At 43.3% G+C, this 18,726-nt stretch overlaps 1 protein-coding gene across 1 annotated transcript; it reads right to left on the bottom strand.

Annotated features, from left to right (window-relative positions):
- Positions 1-3,434: 3,434 nt before the first annotated feature.
- LOC310858311 (microfibril-associated glycoprotein 4-like) lies at positions 3,435-13,707 on the bottom strand (the record flags this gene model as incomplete). Its single annotated transcript, XM_083764418.1, has 6 exons — positions 3,435-3,563; positions 4,310-4,482; positions 4,801-4,971; positions 10,732-10,828; positions 11,848-12,039; positions 13,702-13,707. The coding sequence occupies 6 exons, from the start codon at positions 13,705-13,707 to the stop codon at positions 3,435-3,437; spliced, it is 768 nt and encodes a 255-aa protein (XP_083620544.1).
- Positions 13,708-18,726: the final 5,019 nt, after the last annotated feature.

The raw sequence follows: 18,726 nt of genomic DNA, 5'->3' as shown, positions 1-18,726 counted from the left end.
TCTTGTTTCTCCAAGAGAAAGAAAATATGTTCACTCGCTCTTTTCCTCCTGAAACAAGTTTGGGTCCCAGGAGGAGGTGGCGAGGGTGGGGGCGGGGGGGGGGGGGGGGGGGCGGGTTAGAGGGAGGGGGGAGGCTAGGGAGGGGGAGGCTTGGGGGAGGCTTGGGGGAGGGAGGAGAGGAGGAGAGAGATACGGTGGGAAATGGGACTATGCCGGCGGCATTGTCAGTCTTAAAGCAGCAGTACAAGGCTAGCCTATGTATATGCAGGAGTCACAGCTGCACTTTACACTCAAGTTAAATTAGAAATTAATGATTTTCTTTGGATAGGAGTCTCCCTCTCCCTCACCAACTCTTTATTAAACAGAAAATGCATCTTCAGGTCAGGATGCAGATTGGATCTATGTGGAATTCTAAGTGATGACAGAAGAAATGAGCAGGGCAGACACAATTGGAACTGGATCACTAGAGGGTATGCACGTGACATCATCATCAAACCTGGAAGTTATGCAGGAATGCCTACTGAGTGGCTACAAACTACTTTCCGGCCTTGACATTTCTGGATACATACAAACAGAAAAGGCATATCTAATTGCATTAAACGACATTAAACAATGTTAAACTCACTTTGCCACTCGATTTGCCATTTACTTTATGAATGCGCATACCCTCCTCTATACCAAATGAAGATGGTAAATTTATACTCTCTCCTGATTGGCTGAAATTGTTACCTACCTGAAGTGATAATAATTTTTTGAGTGGTGCCAATCAACCGCTCCAATGACTGGCAGACTGGCCGTGTGTGTATGTCTCTATGTCACTGTTTCCACACCTAAGCGCAAAACAGCCGACAGCCGCGGACAGAAGAAGCTGTCCGCAGCTTCTTTTCCGAGTTTTCAGACAGCTGGTGGATGGAAACGAAGCTCCACCTCCGCGGACGACTGACGCGGAGGAGAGCGTTTCCGGGAATCTGGCCGTCGCGCAAGTTGTCCGCGGAAGTGGAGCTTAATTATTTTCCATCCACCAGCTGTCTAAAAACCTAGAAAAAGAAGCTGCGCACAGCCGAGAACGTGCGCGGCTCTTTAGTGAGTCTGGCAGCACCTTGTCTGTGTCTGTATGTATGTCTGACTACAAACAGCTTCAAGGTGTTGTTGAGCAGCCTACACCGCTCAGTTCACACAGGTGTGATTTTCTTGCTTTAACCATTTAACAAAAACCTTTGTTTTAACCACAACATATCACTTTATTTCCATACCTTTAATAATGAGAATTGTACAGTATAATTCGATATCGGTTCCATACATATAATCAATGGTATAGGCCTATATATCCATATAGTTACAGTACATACTATCGATTGACATGCAGGCCAAAAAGAATGTCTACTCTACAAAAGGTGATAACAGCATATTTGTATAGGCTGTATTAGATCAAAACAGCATATTTTTAAAAGTAGCCTGGTTTCCAGCCTGATTTGCTGCGTTCCGTGAATTTGTTTCGTCACACTGCTAACTGACAAAACTCATTCTTAATGCTAAGACCTGGTTAGCCTGGTTTTGGACATTGGAGACCCTGGTATTCAAGGGCCCCTTTGGCCAATCTGTCCCTCTTGCTAATGGGTATAGCTTGCTTCCCATGACAGCTTTGGTCATCTTCATTGAGCTCACTGACAGGCATCTATCTCTGCCTGTGCTCTTTAGATACCTCAATAAAATTGCACTTTGGAATTGGAAAAACAAGAGATCAGAATGTGTGAACCATCCAGATCTCTCAGGTCTGGGAAAGGTCTGCTTTCTGTCCCTAAAACCAAAAATACATGCATTTATAGATTTTATGAACCACATATCTGGAACAAACTCCCAGAAAACTGCAGGTCTCTTCTTTCTTTTAAAACACAACTAAAGACCTTGCCTTGCCTTTTCCTCGTCTGCACTGTAACTGTAATTGTCATGTCTTGTCATTGTATAATCGTGTTTCCTTTGCTTGATGATGTCTGTGTAAAGCCCACTGAATTGCCTCGTTGCCTATAACTAAAAAATACATCGCATGGATGCACCTGGGACGTATCCTCAGTGATGTATCCTGAGGTCAACAGGGTTTCGGGTCTACCAACGTCATACCGCTCACTCAGGCGACCCAGCCGGGGTTGATCAAATCCCGACTTACGTCCCAGTAGCTACCCTCGATCAGACCCACTAGGGAAAAACCAGAGCCACACAATCCGTCGGAACTACTCTAGAACTACTCTGCCAGGGCTTGGAGGTACGCTTCTGGCGCATGGAAGGACTAGGCTCTGTGGGTTGACTCCTGTCTGGGCCCCTCCTACGTCTCACCAGGTCCACTCCTGCTCTCACCAGGTCCACTCCTGCTCTCACCAGGCCCAGGACCTGTGCGTTGCACCAGAGTCCCAGCACCAGACACTTCATTCAGGAGTGGTGGGCAATGGTTCCGCAGGGCAATGGTTCCGCTTGCTGTTTGCATGGCCTCACCGAGGGTTGTTGGGCTTCCTCCTCACGGAGGACACAGGCTGGGGCGCTAACCCATACTGCTCACCCGTGACCCGGGTGCCGTCTACATTCCGGCTGTCACCCGTCTCTCCGAAATGAAATGTGCTATGCAATTAAAACTGCCTTGCCTTATAGGTATTATTTTATTTTTCATGAACCAAATGTTTAATTTGACGTGAGTGAGTGAACTGTATCTGAAGGTTCTGACCTCTTCTCTTGTTCCTTTGGAAGAAACCTGGAAGTGAAAACCAGAGTAGGCATAGTCTGATGATGTCACCCTACCTGAACCTGAACCCGTCCTCCTCCTCCTCCTCCTCCTCAGGTAAATAGCAGGTTGTGCAGCACAAGACTGACACCCTGTGTTCATCAACACATTACAGCAGTGGTTCTCAAACATGCTTGGCTCAGGTCACCCCTGTAAATAACCTTTTCATCCACGGCACCCCTGAATTACATTGTTACTTTTATTTATAGCACCTTTAGTCATATTAATGGTACGTAAATATCGTTCCCGATATCGGGACTGGAAGCTCGGGGACCACCCCGGCAGAGACCAGCGCGGCGCCTCGGGGGGTCTGTACCGTCACGTGGGCGACGGGGTAACGTCTGACATCTCCATGGACACAGGTGACTGGGATGGTGGGCCCATCGGGGGCGGACGCGAGGTCACCCCGGACCAGAGTGACGATGCTGCCGGAGTCAATCAGGGCATGGGTGTCGGTCCCGTCGACGCGGGCGGGGAGGGTGGTCTGTCGTCGGCTCTCGCTTCCGGTGTGGAGGCAGGGTCGGGGGCCTCTCATACTGTCCGCGGAGGGCATGGAGACGTCTGGGCCGGGGGGCCGCTCCGGGCAGGCCCAGGAAAGGTGGTCCTCCCGATTACAGACGTAGCACCGGCGGATCCGCTGGCTGCGGTCGGGGGGGGGGCGTTGCTACGGGGCTTGGCCGGGGCCGGCGGGATCGGCGCCGGTGGGCTCGGCGGTGGTCTCGGCGGTCATCGGTCTTGGGGGCTGGTTCACTCTTGGTCTGTCGGAGCATGTCCGAGCAGACGTGGTGGTTCTCTAGTAGCGCAATCAGCGCGTCCACGGAGGTGGGGCTGACTCGTCGGATGGCAGGTTAAAACCCACTGGCTGCCTTTGACGTACCTCTACGGCGACCCCAGTATATAGAGAGAAATCAGAGTATAAATGCTTGTGTACCTACCTGTTGGCCGAGCCTAAGGGGCCCTAGGTTACATACTCACCCGGTCCCGATCGGTCAAACAAAGATTAAAAATACTTAACGGCTTCCGCGCCACAGGAGATATTCGCAGTGGCATGTATGGGTACTTATACTTCACAGATTCAGAAGCCCTCACACGAAAAAAAAGTCGTCAAAGAGCGCAGACAGACGTTATCCACGTTGTTTATGTTTTATTTATGTCCGCGTACCAGGTGGCAGAGTACTGCTGGAACAGGACCCCATGGTCTGTGTCGTCAAAAATGTCAGAAACTTCAGTACCATTGGGTTCTGCTTGGAGGGCTAGTTGGTAGATAGCCTAGACCGGAGTCTCAGGCCCCAACCCTGTACTTACCTTGTGCTCTGACCGCTTGCTAACACCCCTCTCATCCTCTGCAGTGACGATCCAATCCAAGGAGGCCTGACTTCAAGGAAGAATGTTATCTCATGCATAATCTGATGTTTTATTGACTTTTGTCTGACATTATCTGAAATAAAACAAGGGGCGCCACCGTGTGTCAAACCATTGATACTGATTCCCACCCGACCTCCCACAATAGTTATTGGCCTTCCAGTGGAACCACATCACCCGGGTTTCAATCCTATTGTTCCCACCGTTGGGTGTGTAGAGGCCGTTGGGGGTTGCGTCGCCGAACCAAAAGCCACCCAAAGTATACTGAGTACAGTTGAGCACAGAGATGTCCTGGTCTTTGTCGTAGGTGGTGAAGTTCATGTTGTTGCTGTGGTAGGACAAACTGTCCCCTAAAAAAAGACAACATGACGAGATGTTGAGATGAACACTGTTTGTCGGAGTTAAAACATAGACGCCAGAGAGTTAACTTTTTCCGTTATTAAATATCTTTATTAGGATTATTAGGATTTTCTGGAAGATTGAGCATGCAAAATTCTATTGCTAGTTTGACCACTTAAAAAAATAATAATAATAATAATAATAATAACTGAATATACAGTAGGCCATACGCAAGCTTACAACACGTCGCAGCGCAACGTAAGCTTGGAGATGATCTGAATTGAACACTGTGTGCTCCCTGAACCCCCCTGATATGTTAGGTTCCTCACCTGCTCCTCCATCCACGTAGCTGCCCAGATGGAGCTGGTAGCCAAAGGTCTCAGGTTCGATGGAGAAGGAGGAGTATTGGGCATACGCCTTCCCTCCCTCCCAGTCCTCCATGTCCACTCTCAGCTCACGCTTCTTCTCTCCCATCGTCAACAAATGGATATTATCCAGACCTTATAGGACACACACAGAGGTCTGTTTCACTTCAGGTCAAGCACTTAGGATCAATCAATGATTCAGTCAGTCAGTCAGTCAGTCACTCACTCACTCACTCACTCACTCACTCTAGCTAGAATGTCTAGAATCTTTTATACAGGTTAGTGCAGTTCAAAAGGTGTTATGCACATACGTTTCAGATAGAATGCAAAAATGTGATTACATAAAAAATAATATTGATGCATGCATATCCATATTGCATCCGTATTGTACGCAATACTTGTCAACAATATAACTCACCTATCCAGTAGTACCAGCTACTCTCTGGCTACATTCCCAAAGCCATTCTTGTAGTGGTCCCAGGGTCTGTTGAAGTTATCCTCTGGATAACCTGAGATAGAGATTTTGGGGAGGGGTTCAGCTCAGTTATTTGGACTTCTATGACTTCCAGATATATAAGCTACATACACACTATACCAAAATGTTGCCAACTTAAAAGTGGTTATATTCTGCGGCTGCAGTGGCTCAGGAGGTAGAGCGGCCGTCCATGGAATCCGAAGGTTCCAAGTTTGATTCCCGGCTCCTCCTGGAAAGTGTCAAAGTGTCCTTGAGCAAGACTGCTCCCAATGAGCAGGTTGGTGCCTTGCATGATTTACCATTGGTGTGTGAATGGGTGAATGTGATGACATTCAGTCCATTTACCATAATAGCATCTGAACCCTACAGTATATTGTCATTATGTTGTGGTCAAGTCTATAAATGAATATAATGTTAGAGGTACTTGAGGTAATTGAGGTACTTGGCCTGCTGTTGGCGTGCACATGAAACGGTGTGATCAATTGAAATTAAAGTAGGCCTACTCACGGTCCATTTTCCTCCATCAGTGTCCATGTCACAGTAGACATGCACAGGGCTGGTGGGACCACCAGGGAAGATGGTGTACACCCCACTGGGACTGGTGCTGTCGCCCTGCTGGATGTCATCACAGTGACACAGTCAGTGGGCAGGTAGAACTGGGAGTGGACACACTACTGGAACCAGTAGAGATAGCAGAACAGCTGTCTGGAAGAGAGAGAGAGAGAGAGAGAGAGAGAGAGAAGAGAGAAGAGCTTTAATGCTCCTGCTGGGGTGAATTATAGTCACCACAGGCAAAACAGCAGTTAAGATACAGTTACAGGGCACAGCATTGCTGCCATGTCTGCTTATTATACGCAGGTTTGGGCTTATTTTTCTGTAAAGTTGCTTGTATATATTGGTAGTTGTGGGTTCCGGTTATATTTGGGCTTAATTGCTTCCTACAGTATGTTGTTTAATCCAGTAGCTCTAAAACATTTTCATGTCAAGGACCCCCAAATTAATATGTATTCCGCAGGCCCCCATCATAAAATGCTTAAAATATTCCAGATAAAAAGAATATATACTGTAAGATTTGTTTTGAAAATAGCAGATCTACAAGATGTATAGTATGTATACATCACTCAAAGAAATACTGTCAGTAATGAACAATAACAACACTGTACACCCTCAACAGTTGCTATAGTTCAGGACAAAATTAATACAAGAGAACGCAAGGTAACCATATTAAAGGTATATTCAGTGATTTCACTTAATTCAAATATCACTTATTTTTTTGTTTTGTTGTGATAATCCTCCCTACTATAGAGTGTACTGGCCATATAAGGAGTTCCTCCCTGTCCCAGTTAACCCCTGTGGGTCAAAAAACCTTAGGTTTCGTTTTTGACTCTCTATCCTGATTGGACGAAAGGCTGGGTCCCACAGCCAAAAACGAAACCTAAGGTTTTTTGAGTGAAATCACTGAATATACCTTTAAATCAGAGGTGTCGAACTGAACTTGGGGCGAGGGCCGCATTGGTCAAAAGGTCACTTGATGGGGGCCACAACCAGTTGCGGACGCACGCTCGATATCTCAGTCAGTCACTGCTAGAATATAATATATTATAATATATAATATATAATATATTATATATTATATATTATATATTATATATTATATATTATATATTATATATTATATATTATTATTATATATTATTAGTTATTAGTTTGACACCCCTGCTTTAAATAGTGCCTATTGTTTTCCAATCAATTAGTCTATTCTATTATTGAACAAGCCAAGCGACCATTGTGTGCCTCATCATTATAGGCCTACATCTTCAAAGCTAATGGCACAAAGACTATTTGAAGTCTTGTGTTTGTCCCTCCTTGGGCATGGTGAATCCATCTCTCCTATACTGCCTTCCCACCATAATTATGTGAAGGGGGTTTGGGTTTGAGTGGTTGTCCAGGATAGTGACCAGCTTCCTTATACTCACCTTCAAGACGCCTGCACCACTTTCACCCTGCACGGCCTGCAGCCCCAACAAGGGAGACGAATCTGGGGGGAATGAGATCAGTGGAGCACCAGAGGGAACTCCACTGATTCCCCCCAGATTCAGCACAAATCTGGGGAGGAATTAATTATATGCCAACAGCCATCAAAAAGTGTGACTCCCTCTATACCGTCCTCTAAACCACCATAAAAGGTCACCTGGATCTAGAAAAGTCGTTTTTAGCTTGCCAGTTTTTCTCTAAAATATACTTTTACCGCTCCTATAGTATTGATGATGTCTTCTATAGTATGTCTTTATATGTCTTGGTGAATTGAATATACAGGACCACAATGGAAAAAGCCCCTTAGAGCATTTTGTTGTTGTCCATTTTCAGCAACATGTACTGTACCTCTGTAAGTAAGTAGCCTTGCCGAGCCATGAGGCCCATAGGGCAGGAGCCTATCTCCTGTTTCTGTAGCGTGAGGCAGCTTGATGTACAAGTACACCCCCTGACATGACATGCTAGTATATCGCAGGGACTTACCCCCAATCCAACCCTTGATGCTGAGTGTCAAGCAGGGAGGCACTGGGTCCCATTTTTAGAGTATTTGGTATGACCCGGCCGGGGATTGAACCCCGACCTCCCAGTCTCAGGGCGGACACTCTAACCACAAGGCCACTGATCTGGTTCTGTACCTCTGTACTTTTTGTAAACTCTTAATAAAGTAGCCTATTTAATCAATCAATTTCTGACCAGCCCGTTCAGGTTGCTCGTGTCCCCGGGAATTAATGTTGTACCCGTATGTTTTCTCATGCCAATACAGCTCCTTTGAATTAAATTAAATTGAATTGAATTGAATTGAATTGGAGAGAGAGAGAGAGAGAGAGAGAGAGAGAGAGAGAGGAGAGAGGAGAGAGGGAGAGAAAATGTGACAGAAAGATCTAGACAACGCATTAGCCATTACACTGGCTGTTCTCTGTGGAGGCATAATGAAATACACCAGAAAATCTATTACAATCACATTAACAAAAATAAAAGGTCAACTTATTGGTATCGGCACGGTACAGTCACATATTCACTTGCTGTTGTAGTACTTTTAGTTGAGTGTATGTGCAAGTGTGCACGCATTGAGAAATGAACTCAGTAATCAGTCATTTGAAATGGATTACATTTCAAAAGTAATCTTCCAAATCCAAACCCTGGATGTTTGTTTTTACATAATATACTGTTGTCTCTCTTTGTAAAATCTTATTCCCCCCAAACCTGTAGGCAAATAGTGTCCGCAAGTGAGACTGGTGACTTTCTGAACTGATGTTCAAACTGACAAAATCACCTTTAAAATCATAAAAGGTTTTAGCTTGAACCCAAGCAGCTTAAACCCTTACCTGCATCTTGGAAAGGAGGTGGAGATTGTGTTGATGTCTGAGTTATCTTTGGCTGGTTTTATGCCCGATCAAGGCTATGTGAACCGGAAAAACACTGTGTGTGTGTGTGTGTGTGTGTGTGTGTGTGTGTGTGTGTGTGTGTGTGTGTGTGTGTGTGTGTGTGTGTGTGTGTGTGTGTGTGTGTGTGTGTGTGTGTGTGTGTGTGTGTGTGTGTGTGTGTGTGTGTGTGTGTGTGTGTGTGTGTGTGTGTGTGTGTGTGTGTGTGTGTGTGTGTGTGTGTGTGTGTGTGTGTGTGTGTGAGAGAGAGAGAGGGAGACAGGCACAGCGTTAGGACCTGGCGAAGATGTATACAATCCACAGCAAAAGGTTGTCCATTGTACTTTGCACCTTAATAAAAAGGCAGTAAATGTGTCCGAGTTTCTCCAGTGCTTCCTTCCCTACCTCTGTACTGTAAATATCTCTTTCATTAGTGGATAAGGGAAAAACCATATTCCAACTGTATTATGTTGACCTTTGAAATTTAAGGAAAGGAATTTCCAAAAGCTTTACAGTATTTCCAGCAAATGTGCAGGTTACATTAGCATTGACCGGCTCAGTGGCCTTGTGGTTAGAGTGTCTGCCCTGGGACTGGGAGGTTGGGGTTCGATCCTGGCCGGCCATACCAAAGACTGGGAGTAAGTCCCTGTGAGTCTGTGACATACTAGTGCCATGTCCAGGGGATGTACATCAAGCTACCTCACACTACAGAAACAGGGTTTCTGCCCCTATGAGACTCATGGCTGGGCAAGGCTTACTTACTTACATTAGCATTATTATCTCATCAACGCCACTCATGTAACTTACTCTTGCCAGCAGTAACAACACACACGTGTGTGGCGAGGAAGGCTATGGGAGGAAGACGAAGTAATTAGCGAGTTATGTCATGACTCGTGTTGTGGATTTGCATTGCAAAGGCAGATTCGTCTGGCTTCGCAAGACTTGGGTATATGACTATAACTGTTAAGTGTTCAGAAAACTATGCTTACTATGCTATAGTATAGGGCTTAATTTATTTTCATGAAATTGAGACCTTTTTTTTAAAAGATATTTTTTCTGACGTGTGTGTGCCCAAGACGTGTACAGACGTCTTGGGCACACCATGCGATAATTCTAAAGATGTCTGGAGACGTCTTTGGCACAAATTGTGTTTTAAGATGGGGGTCTGTGGCCAAATAAATATAATTTTGGGGGTCCTTGACATGAAAATGTTTGAGGATTTAGAAGCCATTAACAATCAGCCTCAATGGCTTAAAGTTTAAGCCATTGAGGCTGATTCTTAATAACTGTACCATCAACTCCACTCAAATCACACTACAACTTCAAGTGTGGTGCACAGAATTTGAACCTGTATGGCACACAATGTTTTTTACCTATTACAGATAGGTGAGGGGGAAAACCAAAGTGTATGGGAATTAAATACAGTTGTGTTCTCAGTCACTGTTAAGCCCTTCATCATGCATAGTCACATAGGTCACTTAACTAAGTGACTTTGTTGCAAACTTTCTCTCCTCTCCTTTATTGAAATACTTTTACTCTGTGAGACAATGGTCTGAGTGTTTGTAGATTTGCTGAGAGGCTTATATACAGTATCAAGCAGAATAGTTGTAGGAAATGGAACAATGCTAGTGTGCACAAACACACTAGCACAAAACGCACAAACGTATGACAATTATGCATCCTTTTTTTAAAGCCCTGTGAATGTATTATTTAATTTTTAGTTGTTTGTCTAAAGATAAAAGAAAGTGAGCAATATCAAGTGTGTGTGTGTGTGTGTGTGTGTGTGTGTGTGTGTGTGTGTGTGTGTGTGTGTGTGTGTGCGCGCGTGTGTGTGTGTGTGTGTGTGTGTGTGTGTGTGTGTGGATGTGTGTGTGCATGTACTGTATGTATGTATGTATGTTTAATATGTACAGTAGGCCTATGCGTTGTATTTGTGTTTTTTGCCTTCCGTTGTTTCTCGGCCATCATTTAATAGCAGTTCATTCATTCATATTGTAAACGGTACTCATCGACAGTATAACTCACCGAGCCAATATTCTCCCGCTACGTTCCCAAAGCCATTCTTGTAGTGGTCCCAGGGTCTGTAGAAGTTCACAGTTCCATCCACCCTCCTCTGGATAACCTGAGATAGAGAGATCACACTTCCCAGCTTGATATATTGTTGGTGTTAATCTAAGGTTGGTTTGCACCAGTTAACTTCTGTGATTAGCCAGTGCTGCTATACATCCCATAAGCCGAAGGGACAGGAGCATTGTACAGTAATGTCTACGTTCCAGTGTGCATGTCTGTACAGTAAGTTACTCATTCTGTCCATAGTTTGGTGGGATGCTTATCCCATAGCCTGAGGGATGATAGGTCCATGATTATATACATAAGAAAATGAATGAATTGTTGACCAATTCGTAAATTCGAGGTCCTGCTGTCAGCATGCACAAGAAATTACACTGACCTGCCTATAAGGCAGATCAGTGTCATTTACCAAATATTGTAGGCATAGGCAAGATTATCTGCACGAAGACACACAGATAGTGGATTGAACAACCCCCCCCCCCCCCCCCCCCCGGTTATGGTATAAATAACATAAATAACGGTTATGATATAAATAACACATACATGTATATACAGTAATCCAAAGCCTTTTGTTGGCTTGCAGTGTTTAGCTGTCAAAAATATAACCATAGAAGAAAATATACTTTTTAAATATATTTAAAAGGTATGTGCATCATTTGGGCTTTTGTCAAATTAGTCTAAAATGTTTCTTTTCTTCTTCTGTGGTTATATTTTGGAAAAAGTAAACACTGCAAGCATTTGAGTTTTGGAGTTCATAAACAGATTTTCTTTATATAGTTTTGCTGTTGTTAATCTTAGCCTCTGTAAATGCTTCAATTTAAGTATTTTCTTATTGTTTGAATTCTTCGTTCACCATAAATGAAAGTTATACTGTATAAAATGGCTTTATACATGCTTTATACATAAAGTCCTAGGGGGAAGCACGCACATAAAAAAATATAAATACATTTTATATAATAATTTTGATAATTCATCTTGTACTGAGGATGTCATATGGTCAAAAAATGATATAATGGACAAAATGTTCTGTGTAAATAAAGTGTGATGCCTTTTAAATGAACGTATACTCACGGTCCAGGCACCTCCATCAGTGTCCATGTCACAGTAGACATGCACAGGGCTGGTGGGACCACCAGGGAAGATGGTGTACACCCCACTGGGACTGGTGCTGTCATGTTGCTGGATGTCATCACAGTCAGTGGGCAGGTAGAACTGGGAGTGGCCACACACTACTGGAACCAGTAGAGATAGCAGAACAGCTGTCTGGAACAGTGAGGGGGAGAAAGAGAGAGAGGGGGGGGGGGGGAGACGACAAACAGACAGACAGAGAAAATAAAGATAGATCGACAGAGTGACAGCGTGTGTGACAAAAGTCTATGTGAAATTAATTAATTCACATACACATTAAAAACAATTGAGCTTGAATTGTTGTTCTTACCATTGACCTTGAGAGCCTGTCTGCTTTTTCAGGGGATTTATCTTGACCTTAATCTTGACCATTCGTGTCAGATCCTGTGTGGCTGTGTCTAGGTGAGACATGACCTTTGACATGTTCTAAATGTCTCTAAATATAAGAGCAGGGAGACTAAATACAACCACCCCAATTGTATTAAGTTATAACTCAATGTCTGTCTGAATGTGTGTCAGAAACACTGCCGTGGCTCTTCACTGCCTGCACCAATCGCTCCCACTTTTCACACAGGCGAAGCCCTTTTTCCAGTATAAATTAATTACGAATTTATTAGTGAATTAAATATTCCCATCCACTTAAATGGGAAAATGCGACAACACACATCAAGTATTCTTTTCTCAGAAACCATATAGGCCACGCCCATTTGTGTCAGGATAGATTTTCCGCCATTTTGAATTTTCTTCAAAAATCACAAAAACGGTACACATGATCTCTGGAGCTATCCGATGAAAACGCCACAGCCAGAATTGTAATAGTCCTTATTGTTCAGCTGTAATCGGTGTCCAAAGTTAGTGGGAGGGGCCTGCTTTACGAAAAATGACACAAATCACCAATGGAATGTCCAATCCACCCCAAATTTCATTCATATGTCGTGGGTGGTTTAATCAACAGAGTGCCCAAAGCAACTCCATTTTCAGCCATAGGGGGCGCCGCAAATGCGGAAATTTCAAACGTTTGTTGCAGAAAACATGCTTTTGGGGAGATAAAGCGCTAAACGTTTGTTGCAAAAACATGCTTTTGGGGAGATAAAGCACGCGCTTCGGCGAAAACCGCTAATCTACAAGCTCACAAGATCACAGGTTGCAAAAGCCATGAGTTTTCTCAAGCCAGAGCTCAGAATTGTGCACATTTTGGACGCAAATGCACCTACAATTTGATCTGTGCGACTCACAAAATACATTTGGGAGTACCTGTGCGACTGTCCATAGTTTCTGTGGTGCATGTCAAACTGGGAGGCCTTCATACTTTTCAAGTCTAGTCTGTGGGCTAATAAATGTAACTGTTGCTGTCCTTGCCATGAATATATTTCCCTACCATGCATTTGTACGAATACTTTCTATGTTATAGTGCTGTTTTTATTCATTACAAAAACACACAAATATTATACAAAGATTAAAATGAACGGCAAGGCCCAGGCGGTGGCGTAACCGTCTGGGCACCCGACTGGTGATCCAGTCGCAGTGTGCCGCGGGTTTGACTCCCAAGCCCGACACGGCCTTTACTACATGTCATCCCCCCATCTCTCTCCCGTTTCCTGTCAGCCTACTGTCTGTCCCTTCAAAAAACCAATAAAAAATATCTAAAAAAAAATGGGTAAGGACTAGTTGTATTAACATACTCTTTGCATTCATTAAAAAGGTTACATAATGCTGCTTTAAAGCACATTTAATGCTCGGAATAAAGCAGCTTAAACCTGAAGAGAGTTGTAGAACAAGTCCCACATCAACCCTTACCTGCATCTTGGAAAGATGTGTTGATGCCTGATGGCCGACTTATTTTGGCTTGTTCGTTTTATACACTTTTTTCAGACCATGTGAACCAGAAAGAACTGGTCATAGTGGGACACGAACTGTGTACACACACACACGCACGCACACGTACAGTACATATGTCCTAGCCTGAGGTGGGTGGAGAGTTTGGAGAGCCTAATGTGCCTAACATTATATTATTATATTCACCTTTTTCCTAGGCTGTGTGTGTTCCACTTCCCGTCGATTTAATTGGATATCATTGGTCATCTGACCAGTTTCATTGGATTTCATTAGATCAAATCAACAGGAAGTTGAACACACACAGCCTAGGAAACAGGTGAATATCTTGTAGATTGGCTATTTTTGCTATTTACTGAAGGATACAAGAAGAGTGGGCATTAAGGAAAAGTAACAATTGAAATAAACAATTGAAAAATGTAAAAATAGTCAAGTCATGTAAACATGATGTGAATATGTACCCGCCCCGTACATAATTATAAGACCTAAATGTATCCTTCAACTTCTTGTTTATACCCCAAAATGATTGGATATACAGATAAGAATTTGTAGCAAGTGTATACACATACGTATTAGACAATCATGTTCTAATCATGTACATTTACTTTACATTACTTATTGTCTCCACCAGGCCGAAGGCATGGGGAGAGAGTATGTTTTGCACTCCGGCCGCGTGTGTGTGTGAGTCCATCCGTCCGTCCGTGTCCGTCCGTCCGTGTCCGTGTGTGTGTGTGTGTGTGTGTGTGTGTGTGTGTGTGTGTGTGTCCGTCCGTCTGTTAACAGCTAATCTCCGGCACCGTTAAATAACCCGGTCGGTGCCACATTTTGCACACACACTCCCTGGATGCCAACGATGAACCTCTGCTCAGAACAGCTTGTTATAGCGCCACCAGGAGGCCGACTTTTGTAAACCACATTTTTGGATATTACTCCTCCAGCCTCTATTTCATATTCCAACAAAAAGCCTCAAATCATGAACGCAGTGTGCAATTGACGTGAAATCTTTCATAGACTTTCCTATACTAGGCTGAGGAATATATCCCACCCTTTTCACATTGGCCTGTTATAGCACCACCAACAGGTGGATTTTTGCAAAACACATTTTTGGAACAAAATGCCTCAAATCATCCAATTGCCATCCCCTTTGAAATTGGCCTATTATAACGCCACCAGGAGGCCACAACCTGACCTGCCCTGGTGGAGACCTGTGCCCCAAGGGGCACTTTATCTAGTTACCGTTTTTCTTTTTCTTTTTTTTTGTCTTCTTTTTCATTCTTTTTCGGACAAAATAGCTCATTTTACATTGAGGTGCCCACTCTTCCACTCCTCCTTGGAGGGCTCTTAATACTGTAAATGTCTCTTAAATGAATGTGTAAGGTAATATATTAGCCTACTACTGTATTTGGCTCCCAAACTGTGAAATGAATTAAACCCCCATTGCAGTTAGAACTGCAGATCACTCCTAATCTTCCACTGTAATCTGAAGACTGACCTCTTCAGACTCCACCTCAGCCCGTAGCACTTGCCCTATAGCCTTGCAAAGGCTAGAGCGTGAAAATGTACTTTAGATAGCATGTTATGTAGACAGATGCCAGGTTCATTTGTAGAACTGGCATCCTAGTGTGTAGGCCTATAGTTTCAATGCACAGATTTACCTATGATCCTAGATTACTCTTTCCACGCATTTGATGTAAATGACCTTGTTTGCCTTGCTGTAAAAGTGTCTGCAAAACTGTCAATTGTATATATATACTGATCTTTGAAATGTCCCAAATTCCCAATGTCAGTACAAGAAGAAACAAATCCATGCACAGTAATATTATACCCATTTCCAAAAGATTTACAGTTTTTCTAAATGTGGCACTCAGACTATAAGACATGCAAATGCAGATAGGCTATAGTATATGCAGAGAAGTCTTCACACAGAATGAGCTACAGGTAGGTATAGCCTTTGAACAAACAGGCTAAATTTACGTAAGTAAGGGAGGGCACAAGTGATTTCCCAGCATACATGGATGGAAGTTGAAACACTGCCAGCAGCCAACAGACTAGCACATTCCCATCAACTCAGATAAGCTATCTGCCAACCTTTCTACTCTCATGGGTGTGTGCGTGCGTGTGTGCGTGCGTGCGTCCTTGTTGCATTGAAGTTAGTGTTATGGGAAACTTGTGTTATTACCGGTGTCCTAAATGTGTGAATATCACAAACTGCAGTAGAAAGATACATATTTAGAATGTTTTTTGTTCATTATGTTCTCCTCAGACTGTTTTCTGTGGTACGTATTGTGGTTCAAATCCTTATAGTCCATCTTGTGTATTTAGGTAGAATGTCATTGGGCTTAGTTGTGTAGCAAGATGTAACCTTTTTTCTTCTCATTAAGGATGAAATGTGTGGAAAATAACATTCAGCCAATATGTAGGCTAAATATATAGTTGTCTGCATGTCTGCAATACCCTACCTAGGTCAAATTGGACTGAAACTTTGATGAAACTTCTTGAAATATCTGGGGCTCCAGATAGTTCAACTAGCCAATCTACATTGACACGTTGTGAGCTTGTAGACTGGCCATTTTAACTATTCAAAAATGTTTTAGCAAAATAGTAAAAAAAAAAAAAAAGGCAAAGAAGTTTAGGGATAAGGGGTTTAGCGGCGGCAAAAATGGAGCCCCTGATACTTAAATATGATACTTAAATTTTACACTGGAAAATCAATAGAAATTAGGTGCTAATCTGGATGATACAGTACATCCTGAAATATGACATTTGTATTTTATTTAGCATAATGGAATGACATACACTACTGCATACAATATTAGTGCAGTCCACTTAGCGATAGGGCGATAGGGCCTTTCTGTGTGGAGTTTGCATGTTCTCCCCGTGTCCCCTAGGGTAGATACCCTCACAAAAACATGCCGTAATCCTGGTCTCTAAAACTACCTCCCCCTGGCCAGCCGGGGCGCCTGATGGAGGGGAAAGGAACTGGTCGGAATAACGTGTCCCTTCCACGCGCTATACGTCCGGCCGGGGAAATTCCCATCTGTCAGGTGAAAAGAAGCAGCTTGGACTCCTCATGCATAGAAGGAGGCATGAGGTCAGTCCACTGCCCCCCCAGGTTGGCAGAGGAAGTGTAGCTCCCAGGATTACATTAGATAATTGGCACTGGGTGAAAAGAAAACTGGGTTACAAAATCGTGGGATAAAAAATTTAAGATTAAAAAAAAAACTGCAAGATGCTAACTTGCATATTATGTTGGGCAATTTTCATAATTAGCATAATAAACTGGGGTACCATTAACATCCTATATAAGGCAACATCATCTTTTATTTATTATGCTTTAAGTAGCCTACCATGTGACGGGTCAAACTAGGGGTTTTTCATGATTCTGAATGAATTGCAAGCATTAGTTTTGCATGAAAAACACTCCTTGGACTAAATTCGGCCATAGCCACATAGGCACCCTTTTCACATTGGCCTATTATAGCACCACCAGGAGGCGACAATCTGACCTGCCCTGGTGGAGACCTGTATCTAGTTACAGTTTTTTTCTTTCTTTTTTTTCTTACCTACAAAATAGCACATTTTACATTGAGGTGCCCACTCTTCCTTGGAGGGCTCTTAATACTGTAAATGTCTCTTCAATTAATGTATAGGGTAATATATTACTAATTACTCCCAAACTGTGAAATGAATTAAACCTCCATTGCAGTTAAATAATAGGCTTCAATTGACCTAGATCTACGGCAATGGCGCGGAAAAGGTTAACATCCTATATAAGGCAACTCTTTTTTTGGTATTATTATGCTTTAAGTACCGGGTCAAACTAGGGGGTTTTCATGATTCTGAATCAATTGCAAGCATTAGTTTTGCATGGAAAACACTCCTTGGACTAAATTCGGCCATAGCCACTTGTGATGACGGCTGTGGACGTTTTTAGCCGAAGGAGTGTTTTTTGTGCAAAACGAATGCTTGCAATGGATTCAGATTCCAGAATCATAAGAAAGCCCTAGTTTGACATGCTACTTAAAGCATAATGAAATGTTTGCCTTAGATGTTAATGGTACACCAGCTTATTATGCTAATTATGACAATTTCCCAACATACAGTATGCAAAAGTTAGCATCCGGCAGTTTCTACATGCTGGGGACCCATACTCAACATTTGTAATTTAGGGTACTCAAAATGTCTGGGTTCACAATGAGCTTTTGGGCTGGCAAGTAGACTAGAGCAGAAACCTGGATGTGAAATCAAAGTGTGATGACGTTACCTGAATGCCTCCTGCTCAGGTAAAGAGAAGGTTGTGATGACGTCACCCACTCACCCTACTTGAACGCCTCTTCCTGGCTCCTGCTCAGGTAGGCTAATAAGAAAGTTGTTCAGCACAAGACTGACCCTGTGTCCAACAACACATTTACCTATATGTAGCAACTTTAGCATATCTTGGAAATGTTTATGTAGGCAATTGCTGAATCAAACTCATTTTGGCATTTGAACATTTATTTCCCGGATCATATTTTAAAATGATCTGACAAACTAAATCATCAGTGTGATTTTGTTCCCTTTATTATTATTTTTAATATTTTTTATCCCACGATTTTGTAAACCATTTTTCACCCCTGTGTCAATTATCTAATGTGATCCTGGGCTCTACACACCCTCCGTCAACCTAGTCCCCATATAATGGGGGACATGGGGAGAGCAACGGACTTGAACTCATGCTTCCTTCATGCCTGAGTGTCCAAGTTGCTCCTTTACACCTGACACGGGGGAGTTTCCCTGGTTGGACGTAGCGCGCGGAAAGGAACACGTTATTCCAACCCGTGCCTTTCCCCTCCATCAGGCACCCCGGCTGGCCAGGGGGAGGCAGTTTAGAGACCAGGATTACTGCATGTTTTTTGTGAGGGTACCTACCCTAGGGGACACGGGGAGAACATGCAAACTCCACACAGAAAGAATATAAAAAATTTAACCGGATAGAGATATCGTCTAATA

Source organism: Protomyctophum parallelum (assembly GCF_964188405.1).
Source record: "Protomyctophum parallelum genome assembly, chromosome: 5".
Classification (NCBI taxonomy): domain Eukaryota; kingdom Metazoa; phylum Chordata; class Actinopteri; order Myctophiformes; family Myctophidae; genus Protomyctophum; species Protomyctophum parallelum.
Note: the sequence above shows the minus strand (reverse complement) of the source record. Positions and strands in the feature narration are given on the sequence as shown.